This window comes from Rhineura floridana, chromosome 20 (genome assembly GCF_030035675.1).
Source record: "Rhineura floridana isolate rRhiFlo1 chromosome 20, rRhiFlo1.hap2, whole genome shotgun sequence".
Classification (NCBI taxonomy): Eukaryota; Metazoa; Chordata; class Lepidosauria; order Squamata; family Rhineuridae; genus Rhineura; species Rhineura floridana.
This window is the reverse complement of record NC_084499.1, coordinates 3,830,167-3,855,030: the sequence shown is the minus strand read 5'-3', so window position 1 is coordinate 3,855,030 and position 24,864 is coordinate 3,830,167. Positions and strand designations below refer to the sequence as shown.

The 24,864-nt window shown below is 45.5% G+C and overlaps 3 protein-coding genes and 1 pseudogene across 6 annotated transcripts in view; 2 read left to right on the top strand and 2 right to left on the bottom strand.

Moving 5' to 3' along the window:
* The window catches only part of RABGAP1 (RAB GTPase activating protein 1), a 130,517-nt gene extending 129,821 nt beyond the window's left edge, over positions 1-696 (bottom strand). Inside the window, exon 1 of the mRNA XM_061603546.1 lies at positions 496-696. The gene's annotated coding sequence lies outside the window, so the exon portion shown is untranslated. The remainder of the gene's footprint in view (positions 1-495) is intronic.
* On the top strand, positions 277-10,208 carry ZBTB26 (zinc finger and BTB domain containing 26). 4 transcript variants are annotated; one of them, XM_061603551.1, is made up of 3 exons: positions 277-297; positions 3,647-7,983; positions 9,781-10,208. In XM_061603551.1, the coding sequence occupies exon 2, from the start codon at positions 3,657-3,659 to the stop codon at positions 5,001-5,003; it is 1,347 nt and encodes a 448-aa protein (XP_061459535.1). In that variant the 5' UTR covers positions 277-297; positions 3,647-3,656; the 3' UTR covers positions 5,004-7,983; positions 9,781-10,208. The 4 variants fall into 4 exon arrangements, with proteins under 4 accessions (XP_061459535.1, XP_061459531.1, XP_061459533.1 ...); XM_061603547.1 differs by lacking the exon at positions 277-297 and adding an exon at positions 702-958; XM_061603549.1 differs by lacking the exon at positions 277-297 and adding an exon at positions 965-1,253.
* Positions 5,595-5,714, bottom strand: LOC133374034 (5S ribosomal RNA; annotated as a pseudogene).
* A 4,680-nt stretch (positions 10,209-14,888) lies between the features above and the next one.
* On the top strand, positions 14,889-22,485 carry ZBTB6 (zinc finger and BTB domain containing 6). The gene is made up of 2 exons (XM_061603826.1): positions 14,889-14,960; positions 18,750-22,485. Exon 2 carries the CDS (start codon positions 18,760-18,762, stop codon positions 20,041-20,043), a length of 1,284 nt encoding a protein of 427 aa, XP_061459810.1. The 5' UTR covers positions 14,889-14,960; positions 18,750-18,759; the 3' UTR covers positions 20,044-22,485.
* Positions 22,486-24,864: the final 2,379 nt, after the last annotated feature.

Below are 24,864 nucleotides of genomic sequence, written 5' to 3'. Positions count from 1 at the left end.
AGTACTATACCAGCAGGTACTTGCTGTAAACAAGCAAAACAAAAATTACACAACAACAACACGTACTTCAAATAAACACAACACCGCCCCTCCATTTCCTCTCAGACCTAAGGACCCCCCCGCGAAGGTCCCCCCCCACTACGCACACACAAAACAGACCCCACCCCAAAAAGGCAGGGCAGCTCCAGAGCCTCCCCTCCTAGATGGCGGGGAAGGGCCACGAGAGCTCAGTGGCTAGAGCAGCTGCTTTGCGTGCAGAAAGCGCCAGCCAGGTCCAGGTCCCCAGGGGCACTCCAGGTAGCGCTGGGGGAGACCCCCTGCCTGAAACCCGGGGGGTAGGAGCCGCCGCCGCTGCCAGTCAGTGTAGGCAACACTGAGGTAGACGGGCCAAAGGTTCTGAGGTCCCAGCCCCGTCTCCCCGCTTCCCTCAGGTTGGGGGAAGGAGATCCCTCTGCCAGCACAAGGGCCTTCCCACGCCCCCAGCCTCAGCCTCACCCTCGCGCAGGCCTCCAGTTCCTCCTCTCCTTCTTCTCCTCCTTAAGCAGCCGCCGGAGCAGCAGCAGCTGCAGCAGTGCAGCCGCCGCCGCCAGGCCTCAGTCAGGCCGTCTCAGTTACCCCCTCCCGGCTGATCCCGGGGCACCCCGTCACGTGACCGGGGCTCAGCCGGAAGCCTCGGGCCGACCACTTCCGGTGCCGAGGAGAGGGTACCACTTCCGGTTCCTTCGCCTTCTCCCTTAGCAACCCCGATTCTCCTTTTTCTTTCTCGCTATCGTGAAGGGAAGAAGCGGCACCGGAAGTGCGCGAGGGGGGGAATTCGCTGCTTCCGGGCGGCGGCTGAGCTGCCCAGGAAAGCTTCGCTTCTCTCCTCTCCTGCTGTCTCTTCCCCCCCCGGCCCGGCCCGGCCCCGCCCGGCCCCGGGGCTGCACCGCCTGGGGGAGGCGGCGGCGAGGAGGAGGAGGTGAGCGGGCTCCTCCCCAGGCGGCGCCCCGCAGCCCAGAGGCGCAGCATTTCTTCCTCTCCCCCCTCTGTGGTTGGCTGGCGGAACTCGCGGCCACAAGACCCAGCGAAGAACGCAGCGCTTCGGGGATGACGGGAGGGAAGGAGGGAGAGTGTCAGGAGGCTCGGCGACCCCAGCGCTGTTCATGACAGCCTCCACCACCACCACCCGCTCTGTCGTCTTAAATGCTGCGGGGGGGGGAGCATGTTTTGGCCAAGATTGGGTGGAGCGGGAGTGAGTGGGCTGCACTTTGAGGGTTTGTTTACCTTTTCTTCTTTGCACCATGGTTAGAGTGCCAAGCCTTACAGCGTAGACATATTTACTGAGGAAGAGGAGAGGGTCTTAGTCCTGAGCTGTGAGAGTGAGATGGAACCTCCCTGTGCAGAAGCAGGCTATCTCAGAGGAGTACCTACCCAGTGATGAGCTGTGAGAGTCAGATGGAACCTCCCTATGCAGAGGCAGGCTATCTTGGAGGAGTACCCGCCCGGTGATGAGCTGTGAGAGTGTGGAGAGGCAGGCTATCTCAGAGGAGTACCATCCCAGTGATGCTGGTAATGGGGAGGCTAACTTCTATAAGAAGAGCCAAGGTGCTGGCTCAGGCGCATATAGCCCGCTGTCTACAGTGGCCAACCAGAAGCACCCACAAGGTGGGCATGAGTCTCCACCACATCAGCCCTCCCTCCCCTCTTGGCACTCTGCTAGTGGGAAAAGGGTGCATCTGGACTCCATGCAGCTTTCGCCTGACCCAGCAGAACTCTTCCTGTTACCTTCTTCTGCTTTTTTAACAGCCTATGTTGGGATGCCTCTGAAAAGCTCACAAGCAGGGCATACAGCTGATGGCCTCTCACCTCTGTTTGTCACTGTTGTCTGGTATACTGCCTCTGAGCATGGAAGGTCCATTGTACTGTTATTGCCAATCATGGATAAGACCTCTCCTCTGCTGCCTCAACTAGGAACCATATCTTACAGCAGTGAATTCTAGAAGGTTATTATGGTGCACTCTGCGAGGCATAGGTGAGGGAAGTAGTGACTCCAGGTGGGAAGCCCTCAAGTCATATTTCACCTGTGCTATGAGTTTTTGAGATGGCCTTAACCAAGCCGCTCAACCTAGATGGTATGTAGGGAGCTACTGTATACTGAGACCGTTGGTCCACCTAACGCATGATTGCCTACAATTATTAATTACTAATTATTAATAATTACTACACTGACTGGCAGCAGCTCCCCAAAGTTTCATGCTGGGAGTCTCGCCTAACCCTGCCTGGAGTTGCTGGGAATTGAAACTGGGACCTTTTGCATGCAAAGCGGGTGTTCTTCCACTGAGTTGTGGTCTCTTTGGTATCTTTATATGTGTGGGAAACCGATGCTCACCCCCTGAGCTGTGGCCATTCCTCTAACTCTGATTTTAATAAGAGTTGGACAGCCTGATTCTGTCCTGTGCTATAATACTGTTTTAGCTGCATTTGCCCTTAACAATGGACCTCACTACATATTTCATTAACAGTTAGTTTGGTGTTGCATTCCTCTTCCTTCTTCTTTTTACTTAAAATAGCAGCCACCAGGGGTGAGGGCTGCTGCTATTTGCTTTGTGGTGCCCCCTGCTGATGCCTTGCCTTATTTCAATCTTGATATCACTGGGGGTTTTAAGCCTTAAATAAGGACTGGTGAGATGATGCATCTGAACTGCGCTATCCTTACAGTAGTAAAAAAAAGAAGCACCCCGCTTATTCTTCAGTTTATTTTCTTGGTTTTGGTTTGTAAGACTGGGGTCCTGTGCACACTTACCTGAAGAGTAAAGCCTACTGAATTTAGTAAGACTTATTTCTGAGTAAATGCATTCAGGGTTGCACTGCAAATGATGTCTGAGGTACTTTCTAACAGATAACGTGCACAGTCATTTCCTCTTTCAGCAAGATTGGGTTTGGAGCAGGCAGGGAAAGACAAAAAACAGTAATTATTGTGATGACATTGATTGATTGATTGATAGATTGATTGATTGATTGATTGCACTTGTATACCGCCCCACAGCCGAAGCTCTCTGGGCAGTTTACAGCAATCAAAAACATTAAAACAAATACACAATTTAAAAATATATTTTAAAAACATTTTAAAATTTAAAACAATATAAAAACAATTTAAAAACACATGCTAAAATGCCTGGGAGAAGAGGAAAGTCTTGACCTGGCGCCGAAAAGATAACAGTGTTGGCGCCAGGCGCACCTCGTCACTTACATCATTCCGTAATTTGGGGGCCACCACTGAGAAGGCCCTCTCCCTTGTTGCCACCCTCTGAGCTTCCCTTGGAGTAGGCACCTGGAGGAGGGCCTTTGATCTTGAACGTAGTGTACAGGTGGGTTCATATCGGGAGAGGCATTCCATCAGGTATTGTGGCCCCAAGCCATGTAACATGCTTGTTTCTAGCCAACTAAGTTTTACTCATAATAGACCCATTCAGAATAAAGGACCTAAATTAGTCATGTTCATTAATTTCAGTCGGTCTACTCTGAGTTAGACTAGCATTGGATACAATCCCTTGAGGGGAAGAAAATGCCAGATTGCCATTGTATTTCCACTGTCTGAAGCATTTTTGGTTTTAAGTTGGTACAGTCCTGACATTATTTCTGTTTGTGCCATACGTGCACCCTTCAGGTTTGTCAACATGTCTGAAAGAGCCGAGAGCCTCCACTTCAAGTTCGACAACTACGGTGACTCGATGCTGCAGAAAATGGACAAGCTGAGGGAAGAGAAAAAGTTTTGTGACGTCACAGTATGCATAGATGACCTTGAGGTTCATGGCCACAAGATCGTCTTTGCCGCTGGTTCCCCCTTTTTAAGGGATCAGTTCCTGTTGAACAACTCCAGAGAAGTAAGAATCTCTATCCTGCAGAGCTCGGAGGTTGGGAGGCAGCTGCTTCTGTCCTGCTACAGTGGCATCTTGGAGTTTCCGGAGATGGAGCTGGTGAACTACTTGACGGCAGCTAGCTTCCTTCAAATGAGCCACATCGTGGAGCGCTGCACACAGGCCCTGTGGAAGTTCATCCGGCCAAAACAGCAGCTTGGAAACAAAGAGGAAGCGGAGCAACCTCAGACCGACTCTTCAGTGCTAAAGGAGCACCCAGGGGCAGGGAGGGAGGAAGAAGAGGACGAGGACTCCTTGCAGCCAGATTCTCCTTGCATCCAACCTTCTGAGAACAGCCTGGACATGGATGACAGCGACATCCAGATCGTGAAGGTGGAGTCCATTGGGGAGGTTACGGAGGTCAGAAGCAAGAAGGACCAGAGCCAGTTTATTTCCTCGGCGCAGCAGAGCAGCCTCCATTCGTCAGAGCCCCAGCATTCCCTCATCAATTCCACCGTGGAGAACCGAGTGGGCGACCTGGAGCATGGGCAGCTCCACAACTACGCCCTCTCGTACGCGGGGGGTGACAGCCTCATAATGACTTCCAAAGACACGTTTGGCCCCAGCAACCGGGGGGTGGACAAAGGCCTCCAGTGGCACCACCAGTGCCCCAAGTGCACGCGCGTCTTCCGGCACCTGGAGAACTACGCCAACCACTTGAAGATGCACAAGCTCTTCATGTGCCTGCTGTGCGGCAAGACCTTCACGCAGAAGGGCAACCTCCACCGGCACATGCGGGTGCATGCAGGGATCAAGCCCTTCCAGTGCAAGATCTGCGGGAAGACCTTCTCGCAGAAGTGCTCCTTGCAGGACCACCTCAACCTGCACAGCGGAGACAAGCCCCACAGGTGCAACTACTGCGACATGGTCTTTGCCCACAAGCCCGTCTTGAGGAAGCATCTGAAGCAGCTCCACGGCAAGAACAGCTTTGACAATGCCAACGAGAGGAATTCCCAGGACATCACCGTGGACTTCGATTCCTTCAGCTGCAGCTCGGGGGTGGACTCGAAAGGCGGCCAGCAAGCTGACGCCAGCCAGGTGCTGGATGCCGGGCAGCTGGCACAAGCGGTGCTCAGTTTACGGAGTGAAAGCACCTGCGTGAACTGAAATGGGTGCCAAAATGTCTGTCTGTGAGCACTGGAGCGGGGAGAGCCGTAAAGAGCTGCTTTGGGCCTTGACTCAGGCATCAGCCCCAAAGTCTCTGCCAGATGAGCTGCCTGGAGCTGAACAAAAACTGTAGCATGTCATCCGCTCCTGCCCTAGAGTGGGTTAATGTGTTTGGTGACTCCAAGCGTCTTTGTCCCTATGGTGGAAAGAGCAGAGTTGGCGTAGGCCTGCTTCCTTTGATAGTTAGCAAATGCAGCACTGGCTGACCCCCTTTTTCAAAGGGTAGTTGGAGTGGGCCACTGAGAAGCAGTTGCCAGTTTGTGGGCCGAGGGGGTAAATGCAGGTAACGTCCCATCCCCGATGAGTTTTTAAGCTGGGGAAAAAACCCTGAGTTCTTTTTTGGGGGAAAGCACTGGATAATTATAAGCTCTTAATATTTGTTAGTCCATCTGCAATTTTTTAAAATGTTTTTGTTACATGCCTTCAAGTCGATTATTGTTTATGGCGACCCTAGGTGTCTTTTTTTGGATGTATTCATAGGGTTTCCATGGTAAGAGGTATTCAGAAGTGGTTTACCATTGCCTTCCTCTAAGCCTACGGCACCCAGTATTCCCAGGTGGTCTCCCATCCAAGTACTAACCAGGTCTGACCCTGCTTAGCTTCTGAGATCAGACAAGATCGGGCGTGTTCAGGGTAGTATGTATTGTTTGTTTAAAACATTGGGTATTTGCCTTCTGTTCTTAACCCCAAGCGACCGTCATCCCTAACCCTGTTTGACTGTGAGTGAAGTCACTTTCCTGATATAAAATGGGAGACGGTGCTGCTTTTAGGAGTGGGGAATCTGGAATGGTTTGGCTGGCGCAGTGGGTAAGCTGCCTGTTCCCTTTGCTATGGGATGTGATGCTTACCTCTTGGGTCTCTCCTCAGTTCCAGTCCCAACCATCCACCCTTTGTGCTTAGACTAGAAAGGTTAAATGTGCATGCCCCTGTTGTCTTGTTCTCTCTGGGCCTTCTCTCACGCTGCTCCTGGCATCTGCGGCGGCCTTTACTTTTCTGTCCAGCAGCCAACCAGCCATGCTCCCTCTCTGCCAGACTCGCTCCTGCACCTTACCTGTCCTCACCGGCAACCTCCCCTCTTTTCACCCCTCCTTGGTCTTTGATCTCTCCCTCAATCCCAGCCTTTCACAGTGTTAACTGTCAGTACCCAGGTCTGGGTCATTCTCTCCTCTGTGTGGAGTTTGGTGCTTAGACGTTTGAATCAACCTTAACAAAAACACAATGCCCCAAAGAGAGTAAAGGTGCGCATATAAGGCACAAAATGAAGTGCAACCAAAATTTAATACATGTGCATTGTAAAGCCAGCATAAAAACGCTAATAAAATTCTACACACAGTAACAAATCAATGCCCATCCTAGGGTGGATGTATAATGTTGGCTTTACAATACACGTGTATTAAAGTTTGGTTCCACTTCATTTTGTGCCTTACATGCGCACCTTTACTCTCTTTTGGTGCTTAAACCCCTCTTGGCGCTCGAGAGATCATTTAGAGGTGCTGGTACAGATGGCAGGGTGGGTGGAGCTGACACCATTGGCGTAAGGAGTACTTACCATGCCTCCAGCACATCAGAGCTCTTAAAGGTACAGGAACTCAAAGCAGTTAGAAGGTTGTGACCTTGACTCCCCCCAAGCTACCCTTTGGGATTGTTCATCTGTGTAACGTGTGAGAGGAAGGAACTCTTAAGAAATCAAATAATGGTTAAACATTTGGTGTGAGCTATAGCCCATCATCCGTGCATTGGCTCCTCCTCTTCAGGTCAGTATACCAGGGTGGGAGTTTCTGGGCTCTTTCAGGCTGACCCTGGGCTCGGTGGCCCTCTGCAGCGTTCTGGTTGGGTCCTCCTGTGGCCTTAGAGATATAAGCAGGGGAATGGGACAGGGATTCTCTCCACTGAGTGACCTTGGGGCAGGCCCTCCCTCCCAGCGTTTTTGTGAGACTAAACAGTAAAATATGAGGGTCATCTGTGCTGCCCTGACCTCCTGGGAGGAAGGATGGTATTTGGTTTTGCATAATACTAAGGGGACTGGCAATTTCTGCCCCCAGGAGCCAAATAAATTCCTGGCATCATGAGAAGTAAAAAAAGAGAGTGCCACTTAAGCACTCACATGGACACACACACTTTCTTTGTTCTCCCATCCTCCTTGGCCCATGTTTGCACATAATACTAAGCCAAGCTTTGGCTAAGTGTGAATGAGCTAGTGTACGGGTGCTCTCAGCAAAAAAAAGGTGGGTGCTTTGCCTCTCCCCTGGTTCTGCTGCTGCTGTGCTACCTGAGCTAAGCCATGGTTTGGCTTAGTGTTGCATCCAAACCTGGGTTCGTGGTTTGCCTTGCTCCAAACAGACCATGAACTTCAGCCATGGTTTGTTCTTGGTTTACTGGTCGTGGTTTGTCTGGAGCCTCGCTGTGGCTTAGCTCTGAGTAGCGGAGCAGGAATGCAGGAGGAACAAGGTGATGTGACTACTCGCATGCTCACACCATGCTTAGCCATGGCTGGCTTAGCATTACATGCAAACCAGGTCTTGTGTCTCACTTGCGCGTCTCTAGCAAAACGGTTGCTGACTTGGATCTGCATTTATTTATTTATTATATGTGGCAACTCCACAGTGTGTGGTGGGTAGCTCTTGATGAAATGTGGGTGGAGCCACAGCCAGCATGACCCTCCCCCTTTCCCCACATCAGCCAATGGGAATGGGCTGGGCCCCTTGCCAATTAGTGTACGGCAAAAGCTTTGCAATTGCCCCTTTTGGAGAGAACAGGGGCTGCTTTTTATCTGTGAATCTATTCTTGTACCCAAGGCCAAAGGACCACTCATCATTGTGTTTACAGAGTCAACATGGTAGCTTCAAAATAAAACAACTGCACCGCCTCCTAACGTGAAATGTCACTTTGTGTGATCCGTGGCCTTCGACACCTGAGATGTGTATGTTTAGGACTCATCCTATTTTCTGTGATGTTGTATAGGATGTTTTTAACTGTTTTTAATTATGTGTTTTTAAAATGTAACCCACCCTAGGACCTCTGGGTGAAGGGCGAATAATTATAATAATAAGCCACCTATGCTGATGACATAGGATAAATTTAACAATTGACATTATAATCCGCAGGACACATGGAGTTGTGTTCAGGGACCAGTTTTCAGTGCTGGATATAACAGAAGCCTAATCATCAGCAAGACCACATTTGCACATGTGCAGAGTGCTTTTCCTTCACTGAGTAATCACAGTTAGTGCTCTCTCTCTCACACACACACACAGAGAGAGAGAGAGGAGTAGAGGCTTAGAGCTTTCAGACAAACCTAGGGCTTGATTAAGACATGCTGAGTCCTGTCACGCTTCAGAGGCCCCTACCATAATTTTTTTTAAAAAAGGGATTGGAAACATGGCAAGGAGGGGATTGGTGGACATGATGCCTGATGTGAAAGGGGACTTTAGGATGTGTGGTAAACAAGGCCCCATGGTCTCCTCTTGGGGTCTGAGGTGAGGTTGGGCAACTGGTGGATGATGCAAGGAGGCCAGCAGTCCTGACAGGGAAATTGGTGGGACTCAGATCGGAAGGTCAGGGTTCTGAATCTTGGTGCTGGATTTTATATGAAAGGTTATTCAAACCAAAGCAAGCTCATTTTTTCCCTCCGGCAGGCAGCAATATTCCAATCCCTGTTCAGTTGTGTATCATTGACTAATAAGCTACCAACAGCTGGTGTAGACATATGAATTGGCGAGGTCTGGCTCTGTTGCACCCTCTGATGCTTACAAGTGTTTTAACTTCGGATGATTTTCCATTCGGTCCCAGTGCTTTGTTAACGGCAGCCGGGTCATCTATGTATTTTGGGGAACGGGCCATTGCTTAACGGGAGAATACATGAATTTCATAGAGAAGGCCTCAGATTTAGCCCTTGACATCTCCAGTTGAATGGATCTTGGAGGGCTGAGACCTTGGCTGCCAGCCAGAGCACAGAACATTGGGACAGAATATATACATGGGAGCCTCATAGCCTGAAGCATTCTAGGAAGGGGCACAGCTCACTGGCTGAGCACCTGCTTTGCATGCAGGAATTCCTCTGTCCAATCCACAGCACCTCCAACTGAAAGAACTAGATAGGAAATGATGGGACAAGACCCTTCTTCTGGAAACCCTGGGGGGCCACTGGCAGCCATTGCAGGGAATACCAGTCCAGACTTGGTAAAGGCAGTAAAGATTCGGTAAAGTGGTCCTTCTAGATCAGCCTTTTCCAACGTTTGGGTCCCCAAATATTGCTGGACTACAACTCCCATGGGCCACAGCTAGAGTGGCTAATGGTCAGGAATTATGGGAAGTGTAGTCCAGTACCATCTGGAGACCCAAAGGTTGGAAAAGGCTGTTCTAGATTATGTTGGACTTCCATTGGCTCCAGCCAGCATGGCCAATGATCAAAAATTATAGTGTTGACATCTGGAGGGCCACAGGTCATTCCCCCACTCCGGTAAGGAAGATTGCTGTACTCCAAGTGTCTCTGTAAGCAACAGTGATCGTTTATTTTTATTTATTTATTTAGTTGCATTTCTAAACCGCCCTATAGCAGCTAGCAGCTCCCAGGGCGGTGTACAACATGATAAAACCACAATATTTAAAATACAGCAAGTGTGTATTGCGCAGACAATATAAACATTATATAAACAAAGTGAAAGAAAACTAAAAAAAATAAGATTAAAAGATTTACATTATCTCTGGGCAACACCAGGTGCCTGGGGCACCCTTTCACCTTCATGCCATGCTTATCACTTTCCAGAAGAATCTGGCTAGCAACTGTTGAAGATAATGATGGACTAGATCAGCCTTCCTCAACCTGGTACCCTCCAGATGTTTTGGACTACAACAGCCATCTGCATCATGACACCTCTGCTACAACATCTGCACTGGCTGACCATATGCTATGAGGCCAGCTTAAAGGTTCTTGTGTTGATATACAAAGCCCTGAACAACCTGGATCCAGGATACCTTAAGGAGTGAATGAGCCCTTATATCCCAGCTCAATCACGGATATCGTCCAAAGGAGCACTGTTAATTGCCCCCCATGTTATAGACGCCTACCTGGCCTCCGCTGGAAGTGGGGCTTTCAGTGTCACCAGTCTCAGCAGAGATTCAGCAGGCACCCTCACTTTTGACTTTTAAAGAACTTTTCATGCCAACGGGCCTCTGCAGCTGTTTAATTTTTAAAAATGTCTGTTGATTTGCCAGTCACTTCAATTATTATTTGCATTGTATTTTAATGTGTTTTGTTTTAATGTTGTACACTGCCTTGATATTTTATGATATGGCAGTATAGAAATAATTTTATAAATAAATAAATGCAGCCATGTGGGATGACACTGAAAGGAATTGCAATTCAAAACATTGCAGGGGGAGGGCAGCAAGTTGATGAGTTTGGCTAAGATTAAAAAAAATGCTGATCATTCTGTATCTTTGCATAGCCCACTTCTAGGACTAAAACCAATAGCTAATACACTGGAGGACAGAACACAAAATTCAGAGTGACCTTGATAGGCAGGAGCGTTGGGTTGAAAACAAGAGAATGAAATGGACTTCCGGGAAGGGTGACTTCGCTTGTGCCTGCTTTTGAGACGGGCTCCCGCCTCAAAAGAAGCTTATTCAGATATAAATCAGTCAGAACATATTTTTTTTGACTGATGAAATTTCTCCCAGGCAGGGAGAAACGTAGAGATCAACCTCAAAAGCCTGTTTTTGTTGGGAGGACTGGATTTCATTAATTTATGAGAAAAGGTCCAGCCAGCAATGCCAGACGGACTTCCGAACAAGCTCTATCTGATTAATGCGATACGTTTATCTTTTCTTCAAAGAGAAAACGGACTAACAGGCAAGCACCCTTCTTTCTATTATTTTTTTTACTTGATTTATATTGTTGCAGCAAAAAGAGATTTGTCAAATGAATCAGCTTTAAAGAACTTCTCGGTGAGCTATAACTCTTCTCTGTTATTCACGAAATTAACAGCTTATCTCTGTTTCTATTGCAAAAAGCTGTCCTGGAAGTGCATTCTAAAGATATAAACAGAAGAGGGATTTCTATTTCGAGGAACATTATATTGTCTGGGACTATTCTCTTTTTGGTCTATTTTACTTTGACGAATCTGCTTCTTCACGACGCCGCTAACTGTTTTGATGCTGGGAACTAAATTTGTTTTGTGTTCTTGAACATAGAGAGATAAGGCAGGCTGCTCTGTTTATACTGTGATGTCATCAAGCCTGGAATATTAACCCAATTGTTGCTGAAATAAGAAGTGGTTCTTCTTTATTTTTGTTTTGTTTTGTTTTCGTGGTTTTAAAAATGGCAATCAAGAAAGTGGCTGAGAATCTGGAAGTAATTATGTTTCAGAAAATAATGGATGAGATTGAGATAACGAAACAAACCCTGCGACAGGGCAGTAAGGAGCTGAAAACTGAACTGAGCAAAATGACGCAGGAGCTTAAAGAAATAGGGGATCCTGTGAGAGAGGAGAATGAGATCAGAGATGAGAAAAGAAAAAATAAAGGGAAGATACAAGCCCTGGAGATTGGAACAAATGTGGAATTGGAAAAAGATCTGGAGTTTATGGATATTAGAAATAAAATCTACTGTTTGGAATTTAACGTTATCTCTGAAGAAATTAATGAAGATATTAGAGATAAAGTTATCAATGGCTTGGATAATCTTCTGGACTGGAATGACGTGATGGAGCTTGATATAGAGAAAATCTATGGAATTAACTGCAGCCATGTGACAATGGAAAAACTCTCAAGAGATGAGCCAGTGCATTTTGTAAAAAAGAAGAACACAGATATGACTTTACAACAATATTTCAGCAACTTATTCAGAATTGATGGTAAGAAAATATTTGGGATAGAGGAAATTCCCATCAGACTCTTATTATATGACTATGGCTATGACAGCAAGATTATTATGAAATACTGATAATGGAAGATTGGACACTGAAATTACTGGACTTAACAGGACTATTGAAGATGGAAGATGGAATTAATATGGATAATGGAATAATGGCTATTGAAATTATTGGACCTAACAGATTTTGATGAGATGGATTAATCGATATGTTTATTTGGACTATGGTTATGACAATAAGATTATTATTATTATTAACGAGATGGATTAATCGACATGTTTATTTGGAGAAAAATTGATAGATATATTTCTTAAAGAATTGAAACCTCTCTTTGACTTTTTGTGGAAAGAATAAAGTAATGTTTATGAGATTTGATGATTAATTAAGATAACTACTGGAGGAAAGTGATTTTATAATATAATTTAAGAGACAGGATTGTTATATATTGTAGACCTACAACTGATTTGATCTGCGACAAATGGGAAGTCAACATTTTATTTTTTTTGTTTAATAATTTTTGTTCTGTTTTGTTTTTTGTCTTTGAATGTTTTATGATTTTGTTTTGTATGTTTTATGAAAATTTGAATAAAAATTATTGTAAAAAAAAAAAAAGAAAACAACAGAATGAAATTTAACAAGGATAAGTGCAACGTTATACACCTAGGAAAAAGAAACCAAGTGCACAGTTATAAGATGAGACATACTTGGCTCAGAAATACTACATGTGAGAAGGATGCTGGGATTGCTGCTGATCACAAGCTGAATGCGAGCCAACAGTGCAATGTGCTTCAAAAAAGACAAATGCTATTTTAGGCTGCATTAACAGAAATATAGTTTCCAAATCACGTGATGTACAAGTTCCCTCTACCCAGCACTGGTTAGGTGTCATCTAAGTACTGCACCCAGTTCTGGACACCACACTTTAAGAAGGATGCAGACAAACTGGAACAGGTTCAGAGGAGGGATGATCAGGGTACTGGAAACAAAGCCCTATGAGGAGAGCCTGCAAGAACTGGGCATGATTTACATTGAGAAGAGGGGAGGTACAACAGCACTTAAAAGGTTGTCACACAGAGAAGGGCCAGGATCTCTTCTTGATCATCCCAGAGTGCAGGACATGGAATAATAGGCTCCAGATACAGGAAGCCAGATTCAACTGAACATCAGGAAAAACTTCCTAACTGTTACAGTAGTACAGCAATGGAGCCAATGACCTAGGAAGGTGGTGGGCTTTCCAACCCTGGAGGCATTCAAGAGGCAGCTGGACAGCCACCTGTCAGGTAGGCTTTAATTTCGATTCTTGCACTGAGCACAGGGCAGGGAGTTAGACTGGATGGCATTACAGGCCTCTTCCAATTCTACTTTAAGATAAAGGGAATTAGGACACCTGTGGCCCTCCAGATATTCCTGGACTACACCGTTGGTCCAATAACATCCGAAGGGCCAAAGGTCTGTTCCCCATCCTCAACTTTAATTGTTGTAAACCTCCCAGAGAGCTTCAGCTATGGGGCGGTATACAAATGTAATAAATAAATAAATAAAACTTACATATTACACAGCACCATAATGTGAGGCAACTGCCTCCCACTGCAGTCCCTGCATTCTTTCACAGTGAATGAGCCTGTTTAGGGCTTTTTTTAATGTAGTAAACTTTTTAAATATTGTTTGGCTTCTATATTTTGTTTATTTATTATTATTTATATTGCTGTTAGCTGCTCTGAGTAATGCCCTGAGATGCATTGGAAAAGTGGGATATAACCAATGGAGATTTGGGGCGGCGAGTTGGGTTGCAATGGTACCAGTATGGGGTATCAGCAAATCTTTTTTTGCTGTCTGTGGCAGCTGTTTTGCGCTGGCATCCACAACCCTTGTATCAAGATATGAATACTGACTGGCACCTCATTTTTTACAAAGAAAAAAGCACTGGATATAACTATTTGGATGAATGAATGAATGAATGAATGAATGAATGGTTGGGACCTGATCATGTTCATATGAAAGGAAATCCCATTTGTTCTAGTAGGTCTTACTTCTGAGTAAGCATGCTGAAGGATCTCCGCTTGTGCAGCTTGGTTGTGGTATCCAGAGATCTGGATTTCTGACTCCTGCGAGAGAAATGATATATTGTTATCTGCTTCAGCAAGGCAGGCCGGTCTCATGTCATCAGCCAAGCAAGTGCCAAGATTAAAAGGGTTTTCTGGATTGACAAGATCACAGGACATACATTTTTCCTGAGCGGACCCTGTTTTTCCGTGTATGAATTTCTGGGTGTTTTATTTGTTTTTTGTATGCTGTTTTACTGGTTTTATGTTGTATTTTTGTTTTAATGATATTGTTCACTGTTTTTATATTACATGCCAGTTGAGAAGTGTTTTTTTTAATTAAGTGGTTTATAAATGCTGTAATTAAATAAACCAACAACCCCACAATTATACTGTTGGATAGATTTAACCCATGAAATATAACCTCCAGCTCCAGACGCGTGCAAGAAACTGGTAGTGAATACACTGGCAGCCATATGGATATTGGTAAGAAAATATTTGGGGTGGGGGATGTTGAGTTCTATGTATAGGGGAATGGGCAATAGATATTTGGTACGGGAGATAAATGTAGAAAGTACTGTTTTACAAGAAAGCGAGGGCATAAACTGTCTTAATGTAAAGATACACTTACAATGCTGGCAAAAAAATCTATGCAATATTGGAGTCAGCCAAGCACCGTTGAGATGCTGTGTCTGTGTGTGTGAGTTAGATGCTGTGTGTGTTCCAGATGCTCCTTGTGTGTGTGTTGTCATCTCTTCCCTCCCTGTTGGTTGAAAAAGCTGCAGAAGCAGCCAATAAGGAAGAGGGTGCATGCATTTGGAGAGTGTGTCTGTGTGTGTGTGTCTGAGGATGTTTTTCCGGGTTAAGTGGGAGAAGATGCTTTGGAGGAACTCCGGAAGTTTATTCCTGTGCCTGAGCCAGCTGTACCCGTGGCTGGGAGCATCCAGGCTGGGCCTCACAGACTGCAACGGCCGGTGAGCAAGGTGAGGCAGGGAACTGAGGATTTTGCGGGGAGGGGGGGAGGCCAAGAGGGCCAGGCAGGTCAGGTGGCAGGTCTCAGTGGTTTCAGGAGATGTCAGGGAAAAAATGGGGGGGGGGTTGTCACAAACAAAGCAGATCCTGGAATAAGCATCTCCATCCTTGGAGCAAATGTTGGCCTGACACCTCTCGGGCCAAATGCAAAAAGAGGAGGTGGAGAGCAGGGCACTATCCATCCGTAGTGCAGAAGAAGGAGTTGTTGCTGCTGCACCTGCCAAAGCTGTTTTTGCTGCACAATTGCTAAAGAGACAGAAGTCTGCCCTCTTTTTGGAAGCAGATGCTGGACCCGGGGAGGGGGAATATCTGAAAAGCAACCTCCTTCCCTGCAGACCACCCTCAGAGGATCTAGCATTCTGTGTGGCAGCCCCTAAATTTTGGATCGCCCTCCCCACAGCGGTGCTTCCAGAACCTTCATTATGCAGTTTCTGTCATATTCCGTCAGTTTTCGGCAAAGGCTGAATATGCACCTTAGTAGTGGCCTTTGACGCTTGTTATTTATTTATATATGATGCCCACCCTATTCTTCTGGCTGTAATTTGTTTTAAACCATTTTAAATATAGTAAGTATAGTATAGTTTAAATTGATATAAACTGCCCTGGGACCTTATGGTGAAATGAGGGGGGGGGGGAGAAAGAAATGGAAATAATAATGATAATGATGATGATAAAAGGGTGACTCTGCTGATGTCTGTAGAAGTAGGATGTAAAGGAGAGTTGAAGGGTCCTGGTTGGTGAAGGATGCATCAGGGAAGCATTCACAAGATGCAGGTAGATAAGTAGCTTGTCAGGAAGAAGAGTAGGCTATGATAATTTTTCTTGACAGATGGGCTTCTATATGCAGGGATTTTTATGGATGGGGTACTCATATGAGCTTCCACCCCCTAGTCTGATGAAGCTCAGAAAGCAATTAATTCAAAATTTGTATACCCCACCTTCCATAAAAATGCTCATAGTCAACCACCTCATCAGTCTTTGTGAGAACTAGGCGAAAACCCCAAGGGAGGGGGCAGTAAATGAACTTGTGTTCCCGTTTGATGTTGGTAATGGCAAAACTTGGTAACTTATCCTGGCAATCGCTTAGAATGGATCAGTTCTGATGGAGCCCTCAGAGCGAAGGAGCCTGGAATAAGGCAAAGTGTCAAAATCAGAAGGAAGCATTCTTTGTAGGTTCTTGGTTTGTTGGATGTTTTAAGAAAATAATTTCCAGAGGGTTAGCTGCATGAGTCTTTCGAAGCAAAAACAACAAAGCATCTTGTAACACCTTAAAAATCACAAGATTCTTTGTTCTTTTACTGCAAGAGACTGACGCAGCTAAATCTCTGGAAATTACAAAGGTAGGTGTCAGATTTATCCATCTGGAGTGGAAATCCATCAGCCTCATGAATGCTTAATGCATCTGATGGAAGTGGTCTGTAGCCCATGACATCCTATGCTACGTGTTAGGCTTTAAGGTGCGACAAGACTCCTTGTTGTTTAAGAATACATGAAGATCCCTGTTGGCTCAGGCCAGGGGCCTGTTTAGTCAAACATCCTGTTTCCCACGGTGTCCAAAAGAAATACAGCCCACAAGCAGGGCATGACTGGGAATCACACCCTGCCGCCTCTGGTCCTAGAGGTGGTACAGAGCTGTCATGACTATTTTTATTTTTATTTATTTATTACACTTGTATACCGCCCCATAGCCGAAGCTCTCTGGGTGGTTTACAGCAATCAAAAACATTAAAACAAATTCACAATTTAAAAACATATTTTAAAAACAATTTAAAACACAATTTTAAAATTCAAGACAATATAAAAACAATTTAAAAACACATGCTAAAATGCCTGGGAGAAGAGGAAAGTCTTGACCTGGCGACGAAAAGATAACAGTGTTGGCGCCAGGCGCACCTCGTCAAGGAGATCATTCCATAATTTGGGGGCCACCACTGAGAAGGCCCTCTCCCTTGTTGCCACCCTCCGAGCTTCCCTTGGAGTAGGCACCCGGAGGAGGGCCTTTGATCTTGAACGTAGTGTACGGGTGGGTTCGTATCGGGAGAGGCGTTCCATCAGGTATTGTGGTCCCAAGCCGTGTAAGGCTTTATAGGTCAAAACCAGTTCAATGTCCTCATTGTCAACTTTAAAAGGTAAAGGTGTCCCCGCACTTATAGTGCGAGTCATTTCTGACTCTTAGGGTGCCGTCTTGTGACGTTTACTAGGCAGACCGTATATATGGGGTGGGATTGCCAGTTCCTTCCCCGGCCTTTCTCTACCCCCCAGCATATGCTGGGTACTCATTTTACCAACCACGGATGAATGGAAGGCTGAGTGGACCTCAACCCCTTTTACCGGAGATTCGACTTCCTCCTTCCGTTGGAATCGAATTCCAGCCGTGAGCAGAGCTTTAGTCTTTTTGACGTTTAGCTATAGTCCTGCTTTTGTGCTTTCCTCTTTAACTTTCATCAGCCATTGAGAGCCTGATCCTTCATGAATTTGTCTAATCTCCTCTAAAAGCAATGGAAGCTTCCCTTTTTTGGCCTGACCTTCTAGAGACCATGTACCAGACATGGGTTTGCACGCTGTACGCGCAACATGCAGAACATTTGCATTCTCCTCCCACTCCAGTACTGTTTCTGTTAGTGTTGTGGCAACGACACTTTGGAACTCCCTCCCCTTAAATATTAGATAGGTGCCATCTCTGTTATCTTTTTGGCGCCCACTGAAGACCTTCCTTTTTCAGCAAATCTTTTAAGTGGATACCTTATCCCAGTCTGCGTCTGTGTTGGAATTGCTTTTTAAGGTGTTTTTAAAGCTTTTTTTTTTTAAGATGTTTTAAATATGTTTTGCTTTAATATATTTTAATGTCTATTTTTATGATGTTTTATAGTGTTTTTGGTGTTTTTGTTTGCCACTCTAGGCTCCTAGTGGGAGGAAGGGCGGGATATAAATTTAATAAATAATAATACTTTTTTTTCCCCACCACCAAAATTGGTGGGGTTTTGGTGATAGAAATATCTGCCAGTTCCCATGCGCCTCCACTTCTCTCTTCAGAAAACGGAGGCGCACAACGGATGCTAGTCAAACCTCACACCTTTTTTCTGTAAAACCTGGTGGGAGGAGCTGGAGTGTGTGTGTGTGTTTACTTAAAATCAATTTCAAAGAGATTTCGCAACGGATTGGCAGTTCAACCTGTTCCCCTTCCAGGCGTGGCCAATGGAAACGCTTTGCTCTGGCGACTAGTTTGCTCACAGCCTTATTAGGCTTCTGGAAGGATGCATGTGTTGGCTCACCCTGTATTAAAGCCTTCTAAATACGAGGCATCCACTCCATAATTTTAAGTATGCGCTGTGTAAAGATGTCTTTCCTTTTGCCTGTCACAAATCTCTCCTCCTCCAGCTTCCTTGTATGGTCCTGCATTCTACTATAAGAAAGGGAGAACAGGTTCTGATTTATTTTCTTTTATTATTGCATTCATATCCCACCTTTCCTCCAAGGAGCTCAAGGTGGCGTACAAACATAGTCATGTCCCCTCCCCCATTTTATCCTTGCAACAACCCTGTGAGGTAGGTTAGGCTGAGAGATAGCGATTGGCCCAAGGTTATCCAGTGCACTTCATAGCTGAATGGGGATTTGAACCCTAGTCTCCCAGGTCCTAGCCTGACACTGTAACTGCTATGATCACACTGGTTGTCTATCCTCTTTCACCACACACCATTTGTTCTCGTTTGTTTCTCTCCCCGCACCCCACCCCGCAACAGGATCACCATCATGGCTGCTGACTCAGACGTGCTCCATTTCCAGTTTGAGCAACAGGGAGATGCCGTGTTGCAAAAGATGAATCTCTTGAGGCAGCAGAACCTCTTTTGTGACGTGTCGATATATATCAACGACACTGAGTTCCACGGGCACAAGGTGATCTTGGCCGCTTGCTCCACCTTCATGAGGGACCAGTTTTTGCTCACTCAGTCTGAGCAGGTGCGGATCACCATCTTGCAGAGCGCCGAGGTGGGCAGGAAACTGCTTCTGTCCTGCTACACTGGCACTTTGGAGGTGAAGAAGAAGGAGCTTTTGAAATACCTCACAGCCGCCAGTTACCTACAGATGGTACACATTGTGGAAAAGTGTACCAAGGCGCTGTCCAGATATCTTGAAATCGACGCTTCTGTGGAGGGCAATGGAGCAAGCCCCGAGAAATGCCACTCCTCTGACATGGAATTGGGAGGCAAGGGCAGCTGCCCAGATAAAGACTGCGAAATCATTGAGATTTCCGAAGACAGCCCTGTTCATGTAGAGGATCACATCAAACAGGAAAAAAGGGACCTTCAGCCGCTGCCCATGCAAAGCCTCATGTCAGAAAGGAAGGAAGTCAAAAGCCCTGAGATATCGACGGTTGAGATAGGATACAAGGACGATGAAATCTGCATTTTCCGAATGGATTCCATCAGTGGACCTAGTGTGGAAGGTGAGCAGTTTTCGCAACCTTGCACCTCTTCTAAATCAAACTTGTATTTCCCCGAAACTCAGCACTCCTTGATCAATTCGACGGTGGAGAGCAGAATCACTGAAGTGCCAGGGGGTCCATTCCAGAGCTTTGGCGGTGAGCAGCCGGAAGGGGCCACAACGGCTGCAGGCGGGTTCCAAAATCCAGAGGAGTCCAGCTACTCATGGAGGCATCAGTGCCCAAAGTGCCCCAGAGGCTTCCTCCACCTTGAAAACTATCTCCGCCATCTAAAGATGCACAAGCTGTTCCTGTGCTTGCAGTGCGGCAAAACCTTCACGCAGAAGAAGAACCTGAACCGGCACATCCGCGGCCACATGGGGATCCGCCCGTTCCAGTGCATGGTGTGCCTGAAGACGTTCACGGCCAAAAGCACCCTGCAGGACCACTTGAACATCCACAGCGGGGACCGGCCTTACAAGTGCCACTGCTGCGACATGGACTTCAAGCACAAATCCGCCCTCAAGAAGCACCTGACGTCCGTGCACGGAAGAAGCAGTGTAGACAAAGCAGCCTTTGACTCCATTACCGAAGTCAGAATAGACTACGACTAGGGGAAGGCCAAGAGCATGTGATGGTAAGGGCAGACTCTTTGCAAAGCACTGACGCCAGCCTCCATTTCAGACCCCCAGTGCCACACACTGGGCATGTTGATGCACCTCAGTATTTCCACTGATGACGTTCGTGCTGGCTTGTGAATATCCTGTTGCTTGTGAATATCCTCTGAGCAGGAAAGGAAACAGAACAAAATCTTTTTTTCTCCATTGATTGAATGCACCCCATACATTTAAAGCACATCAAAAGCAGATTTCCCCCCCTCCCCAAAGAATCATAGGAAGGGTGCTGGGAATTGTTGCTCTGTAAGGAGTACACTAGAGTTTCCAGGATTCTCTGAGGGGGGGTGAAATGTGCTTTCGATATGTTTTAAATGTATGGTGCGTTCACAGCCTTTATTCCTTTGGGGTCACAAATTACTTATGTAACTAGATGTGTGGGGTGAAGAAAATTAATTTGGGGGACATTTTTTTTACCACCTCATTTTTATTTTAGGTTATTATCATTATATATTTATTTACAAGGCAACCTGAGCCTAAATCTTGAAAGAAAAACACTTTGCTCATCCGATGGGTAACTCTGGGACAAATGGGGTTTTCGTGGAGACAACTGTGAATTCAATATTTAATTAAAGATTATTAATTTTTCTTGCGGCAAGAAAACTGCACGACAGCACGGAAATGGCATGAAATCTTGTTTGTATGGGCCTGAGACAGCACTATTGTGCTTTTTCTTTCATGATTTTTATGTTTGTCTTAGATGTCTGAACTTTAATCAGGGTGACAGAGGGACCGACTAAGACCCAAGACCTCATTGCAGGCCAAAATGAGCTTATGTGACTTATTAACTAGGCCAGCTGGTCTCATTTGAAGATACCGCTCCGTTCCTTCTGACTGAAATATCTGGAACTTTTTGTTGCGCGTTGGCATTGGTGCAATTGTGTTCAGTTAACAGAACTATGATATATATTCGTTTTCCCAGTTTGCTAAGTGCTGATGAATCGTCTGGTGAGAAGAGGCCTTAGAGATCTGGTACTCAATGACACGTGGTGAAAAAGGCCAGAAATTTTGGGTGAAAAATAAAAAAGGGTTTAAAAGGAGACATCTGCACCTTTAGCTCTGTCTTCTCCCTAAGCCTGATGGGGCAGCATGCATTGGGAGCAACTCCTGTGTTTCAGTTACGATGTCTGTAGCAGGGATGTTGTGAAAAGGTGGCTCTGGGTGGGGACATCCTTCTTGGCCCTTCCCCCTCCTTTTAGGGGAGGGCTACAGTCTACCTCAGTGGTAGAGCATCGGCTTTGCATGGAGAAGGTCTCCGGCATCTCCAGATAGGACTGAGAAAGATTCCCTGCCTGAAACCATGGAGAGCTGCAAGTCAGTGTAGACAATATTGAGCTGGATGGACCAATGGTCTGACTTGGTATGAGGTAGCTTCCTACATTTCTAAATCATCATCATCATAACAATAATAGTTTACTTTATGCATAGGATAGCTGGGCATGCTGCAAAATGCAGTCACTTCCCAGCCACCCACAATCTTCATTTGGCCAGAGGCAACTTTGTTTCGCGGGCCTGTGCTGCAAGGCTTTTAAGCACCTATTAATGCCCCCAGTTCCCAGTCGATCTGATGCTATTTTGAGGCAGCTTTTGCTTTTGTACGGTGCATAGCTTTACTGTAGGATCCAGGGCTGTGGAGTTGGTACGTCAAACCTTCGACTCCAACTCCGACTCCTCTATTTTTCTACTGTCCAACTCCGACTCCTTCATAAATGGCAAATGTATATTAATATTAATAAAATAATATTATTTTGAAGCCGGAGTCGGTACATTTCTTCTGACTCCGACTCCACCCAAAATTGCTTCTGACTCTCTGACTCCGACTCCACAGCCCTGGTAGGATCCACACTGTTTGGTCCAATGGGAATCTGGTGTCATGGCTACTGTCATTAGCCACCTGGAGCAGTGGATGTGCCACCAGGATGGCATTGGTCCTTCGTAACACCATGCCTGTTTTAGAGTTATTAAGTACCATGTCCTCCCCCCATCCCCGTTTATTGTAAAAGTTTGCCACCAACATTGTTCCAGTCACCTTTATCCATCATGGCAAAATATGGTATATACCCAGTTTCTATAGTAACCTAATCTGACCTAGGTTTACTGTATCATATGATCTATTAGCTTATGGCTTTTTGTAAATTTGGGTGTAAACTTTTTGGTGTGTTAATAATCAGCTACAAGCTCTTGCTTAACAGAATAGTATATATTTGAATGGTGGCCCATCACTTGCTGTTTAAAGGCTTATTTTCCCCTCTCCACTCCTTCTTAAAAGAGTTGTGTGTGCAAGAGGTCACTCATTGGCTGCTCTGTCTCCAAAGCATCAATGCATAATTATGGGAATGGCAGTTTTGATATCCTATTTTCCTGGTTAATGTTCGTGTGTATTTTCTCCAAATGATTTGTAGTGAAAATAAAGTTTGCCCAAGGCTTGAAAGAATTATTTCTGATCCTCTTGAACTAACTAACAGGTGTACAAGCACAACTCACCTGGTTCTGCACAGAAAAGAGATACCCTTTTATTCAAATTTAACCAGTTTCCTTAACTAGTTAAGAACTTTCCAGGATTGTTTTGATACTCTGACTTGCCCCCTCTATATTACAAGATTCACATTTCAATAAATATTGTCATTTTCCTGCAACTCAACCCTCTTATATATATATATATATATATATATATATATATATATATATACATACACACACACACACACACACACACACACACACACACACACACACACACACACACACACACACACACACACACACACACACACACACACACACACACACACACACACACACACACACACACACACACACACACACACACCCCCCCCCCCCCCAAATTGCTTAGCAGTCTAAGGCTGCAATCCCAAACATGCCTTTGTTGTTGTTATGTGCCTTCAAGTCAATTACGACTTATGGCGACCCTATGAATCAGTGACCTCCAACAGCAACTGTCATGAGAGTAAATTCCATTCAATTAAGTGGAACTTACTTCTGAGAAATGAAGGTGTTCACTGGTGTTTTTTATTTTGCTCCTCTGCAAATGTATGGGAATGATTATGAGCACCATGATTCAATTTTAACAGCATTAAGTGAACAGTTATGCTGATTGTCAGTGCTTTTCATCATTGCATTATTACTATTCCTGTTGGCATAACTGCTGCATCCAAACTTATTCAAGCGCCTGAAAATAACTAAACAAAAGTCAAATGCAGACCAGAGCCTACCTCTTCAAAGATGACCCCCACCCTTGCATCAGGAGTTGTATTTTTTTTGTTTTTTTTTCTCCCAGCCCACTTTAAGTATTTTCTCACTTACTTTCTTCATTTCTATATTGCTACTCAGGGTGTCAGCTATGGATATATGGGAGAGCCACAGCAAAGTATGAGCAGGAGGCATCTGTTAAAAAAATTTTTTTTTATGTGGTAGTGGTGGGTACGGATTTATTATATTAATGAGATGCTTCATAAAATAAATTCTCTAGGCTTCATGCAAGACCAAGGAAATAAAAACAATGAAACCGTCCTACAGTAAAACCACAATACACTTAGAGAGTCCTGTGGAGAGTTTTTTTTATGAAGACTGCTACATTTTTTAAACGACTTAACCTGAAATTATTATTTTTTAAAAATTAGAGGAATTTTATGTATATCTACATCTCCCTATATAATAACTTGTCACTTGCCCTGAGCACAATAGAGAAAGGAGGGCTGCGGCTGGACACTTAAAAATAAAAATAAAATCCTAACATTCCAGTTAGTTTTTTAATTTATTCCAAATTTATTTATTTATTTATTCCAAAGTTAGTTTTTTAAAAATGTACTTGAATTTGCACATGTGAACATTTCCCCCTGGCAACAATTGACACAGCTGGGGGGTGGGGCGATACATTCAAATACTCGCCCTTTTTGTGCACGGCGCGCTATGCAAATCAGCCAACTGGAGGCCACGCCCACCTAGAATGAATGAATTTATTCTTACGGTCGGAGACCAATATAAAACATCCAAAAACAATATTAGTACAACACAGGTTAAAACAAGAAGCACTTTCTGTGCAAAGGCCAGGACTGCCTAAAAGACCAGCGCTCAGGACTGTACTAGCAATATTCTGCGATGTGTAATTGCTACGGCACAGAATCTCGCGACCCTGCTTGTAATTTGAGGGTTTTGGTCTTATAAAAGATATCTGACATAAAATGCAGCGTCCCTACCCGGGATTTTTTGGATAATCGGGGTAATAGTTAAAAGACGAAAATCGTGATAAAAAGCGCAAGCTAAAAGTACATGGCCAATAGTTTCCACTACATCTGCACCACAAAGGGATAGGCGCTCAGCAAAAGGAATCTTTCGGTATCTGCCATCTAGGAGAGCTGACGGTAGTACATTAAGCTTCGCCAGCGTGAATGCCTTTCTGAGCCTAGAGGTGGAAAGGGAAGTTAGATAGGGCGCAGGGGCAAAAGCCCCGATGGTAAGAGTAGGGCCAGGGTTGGTCACTACCAGGGAAAGGTAGTTTTGGAGTTCAACGTCTAGGATTCTTTGACGGATAGCCTGCCTCTCACTGGAGAACGCGAGAGACGAGGAACGAGGAGCGGCTGGATTTCCTCAACTCCGTGGCCCGTGGTCCTCCCGTCCCTTCTGGGCGTCTTGCCTCTATGGCTGGCCACCTTCCGCTCATCCCCGACGGAAAAACAAAAACATACCTCCGCCCACGTGACCAGGGAGGTGGGGCGGGGCCGAGAGTCTCGCGATAGGAGG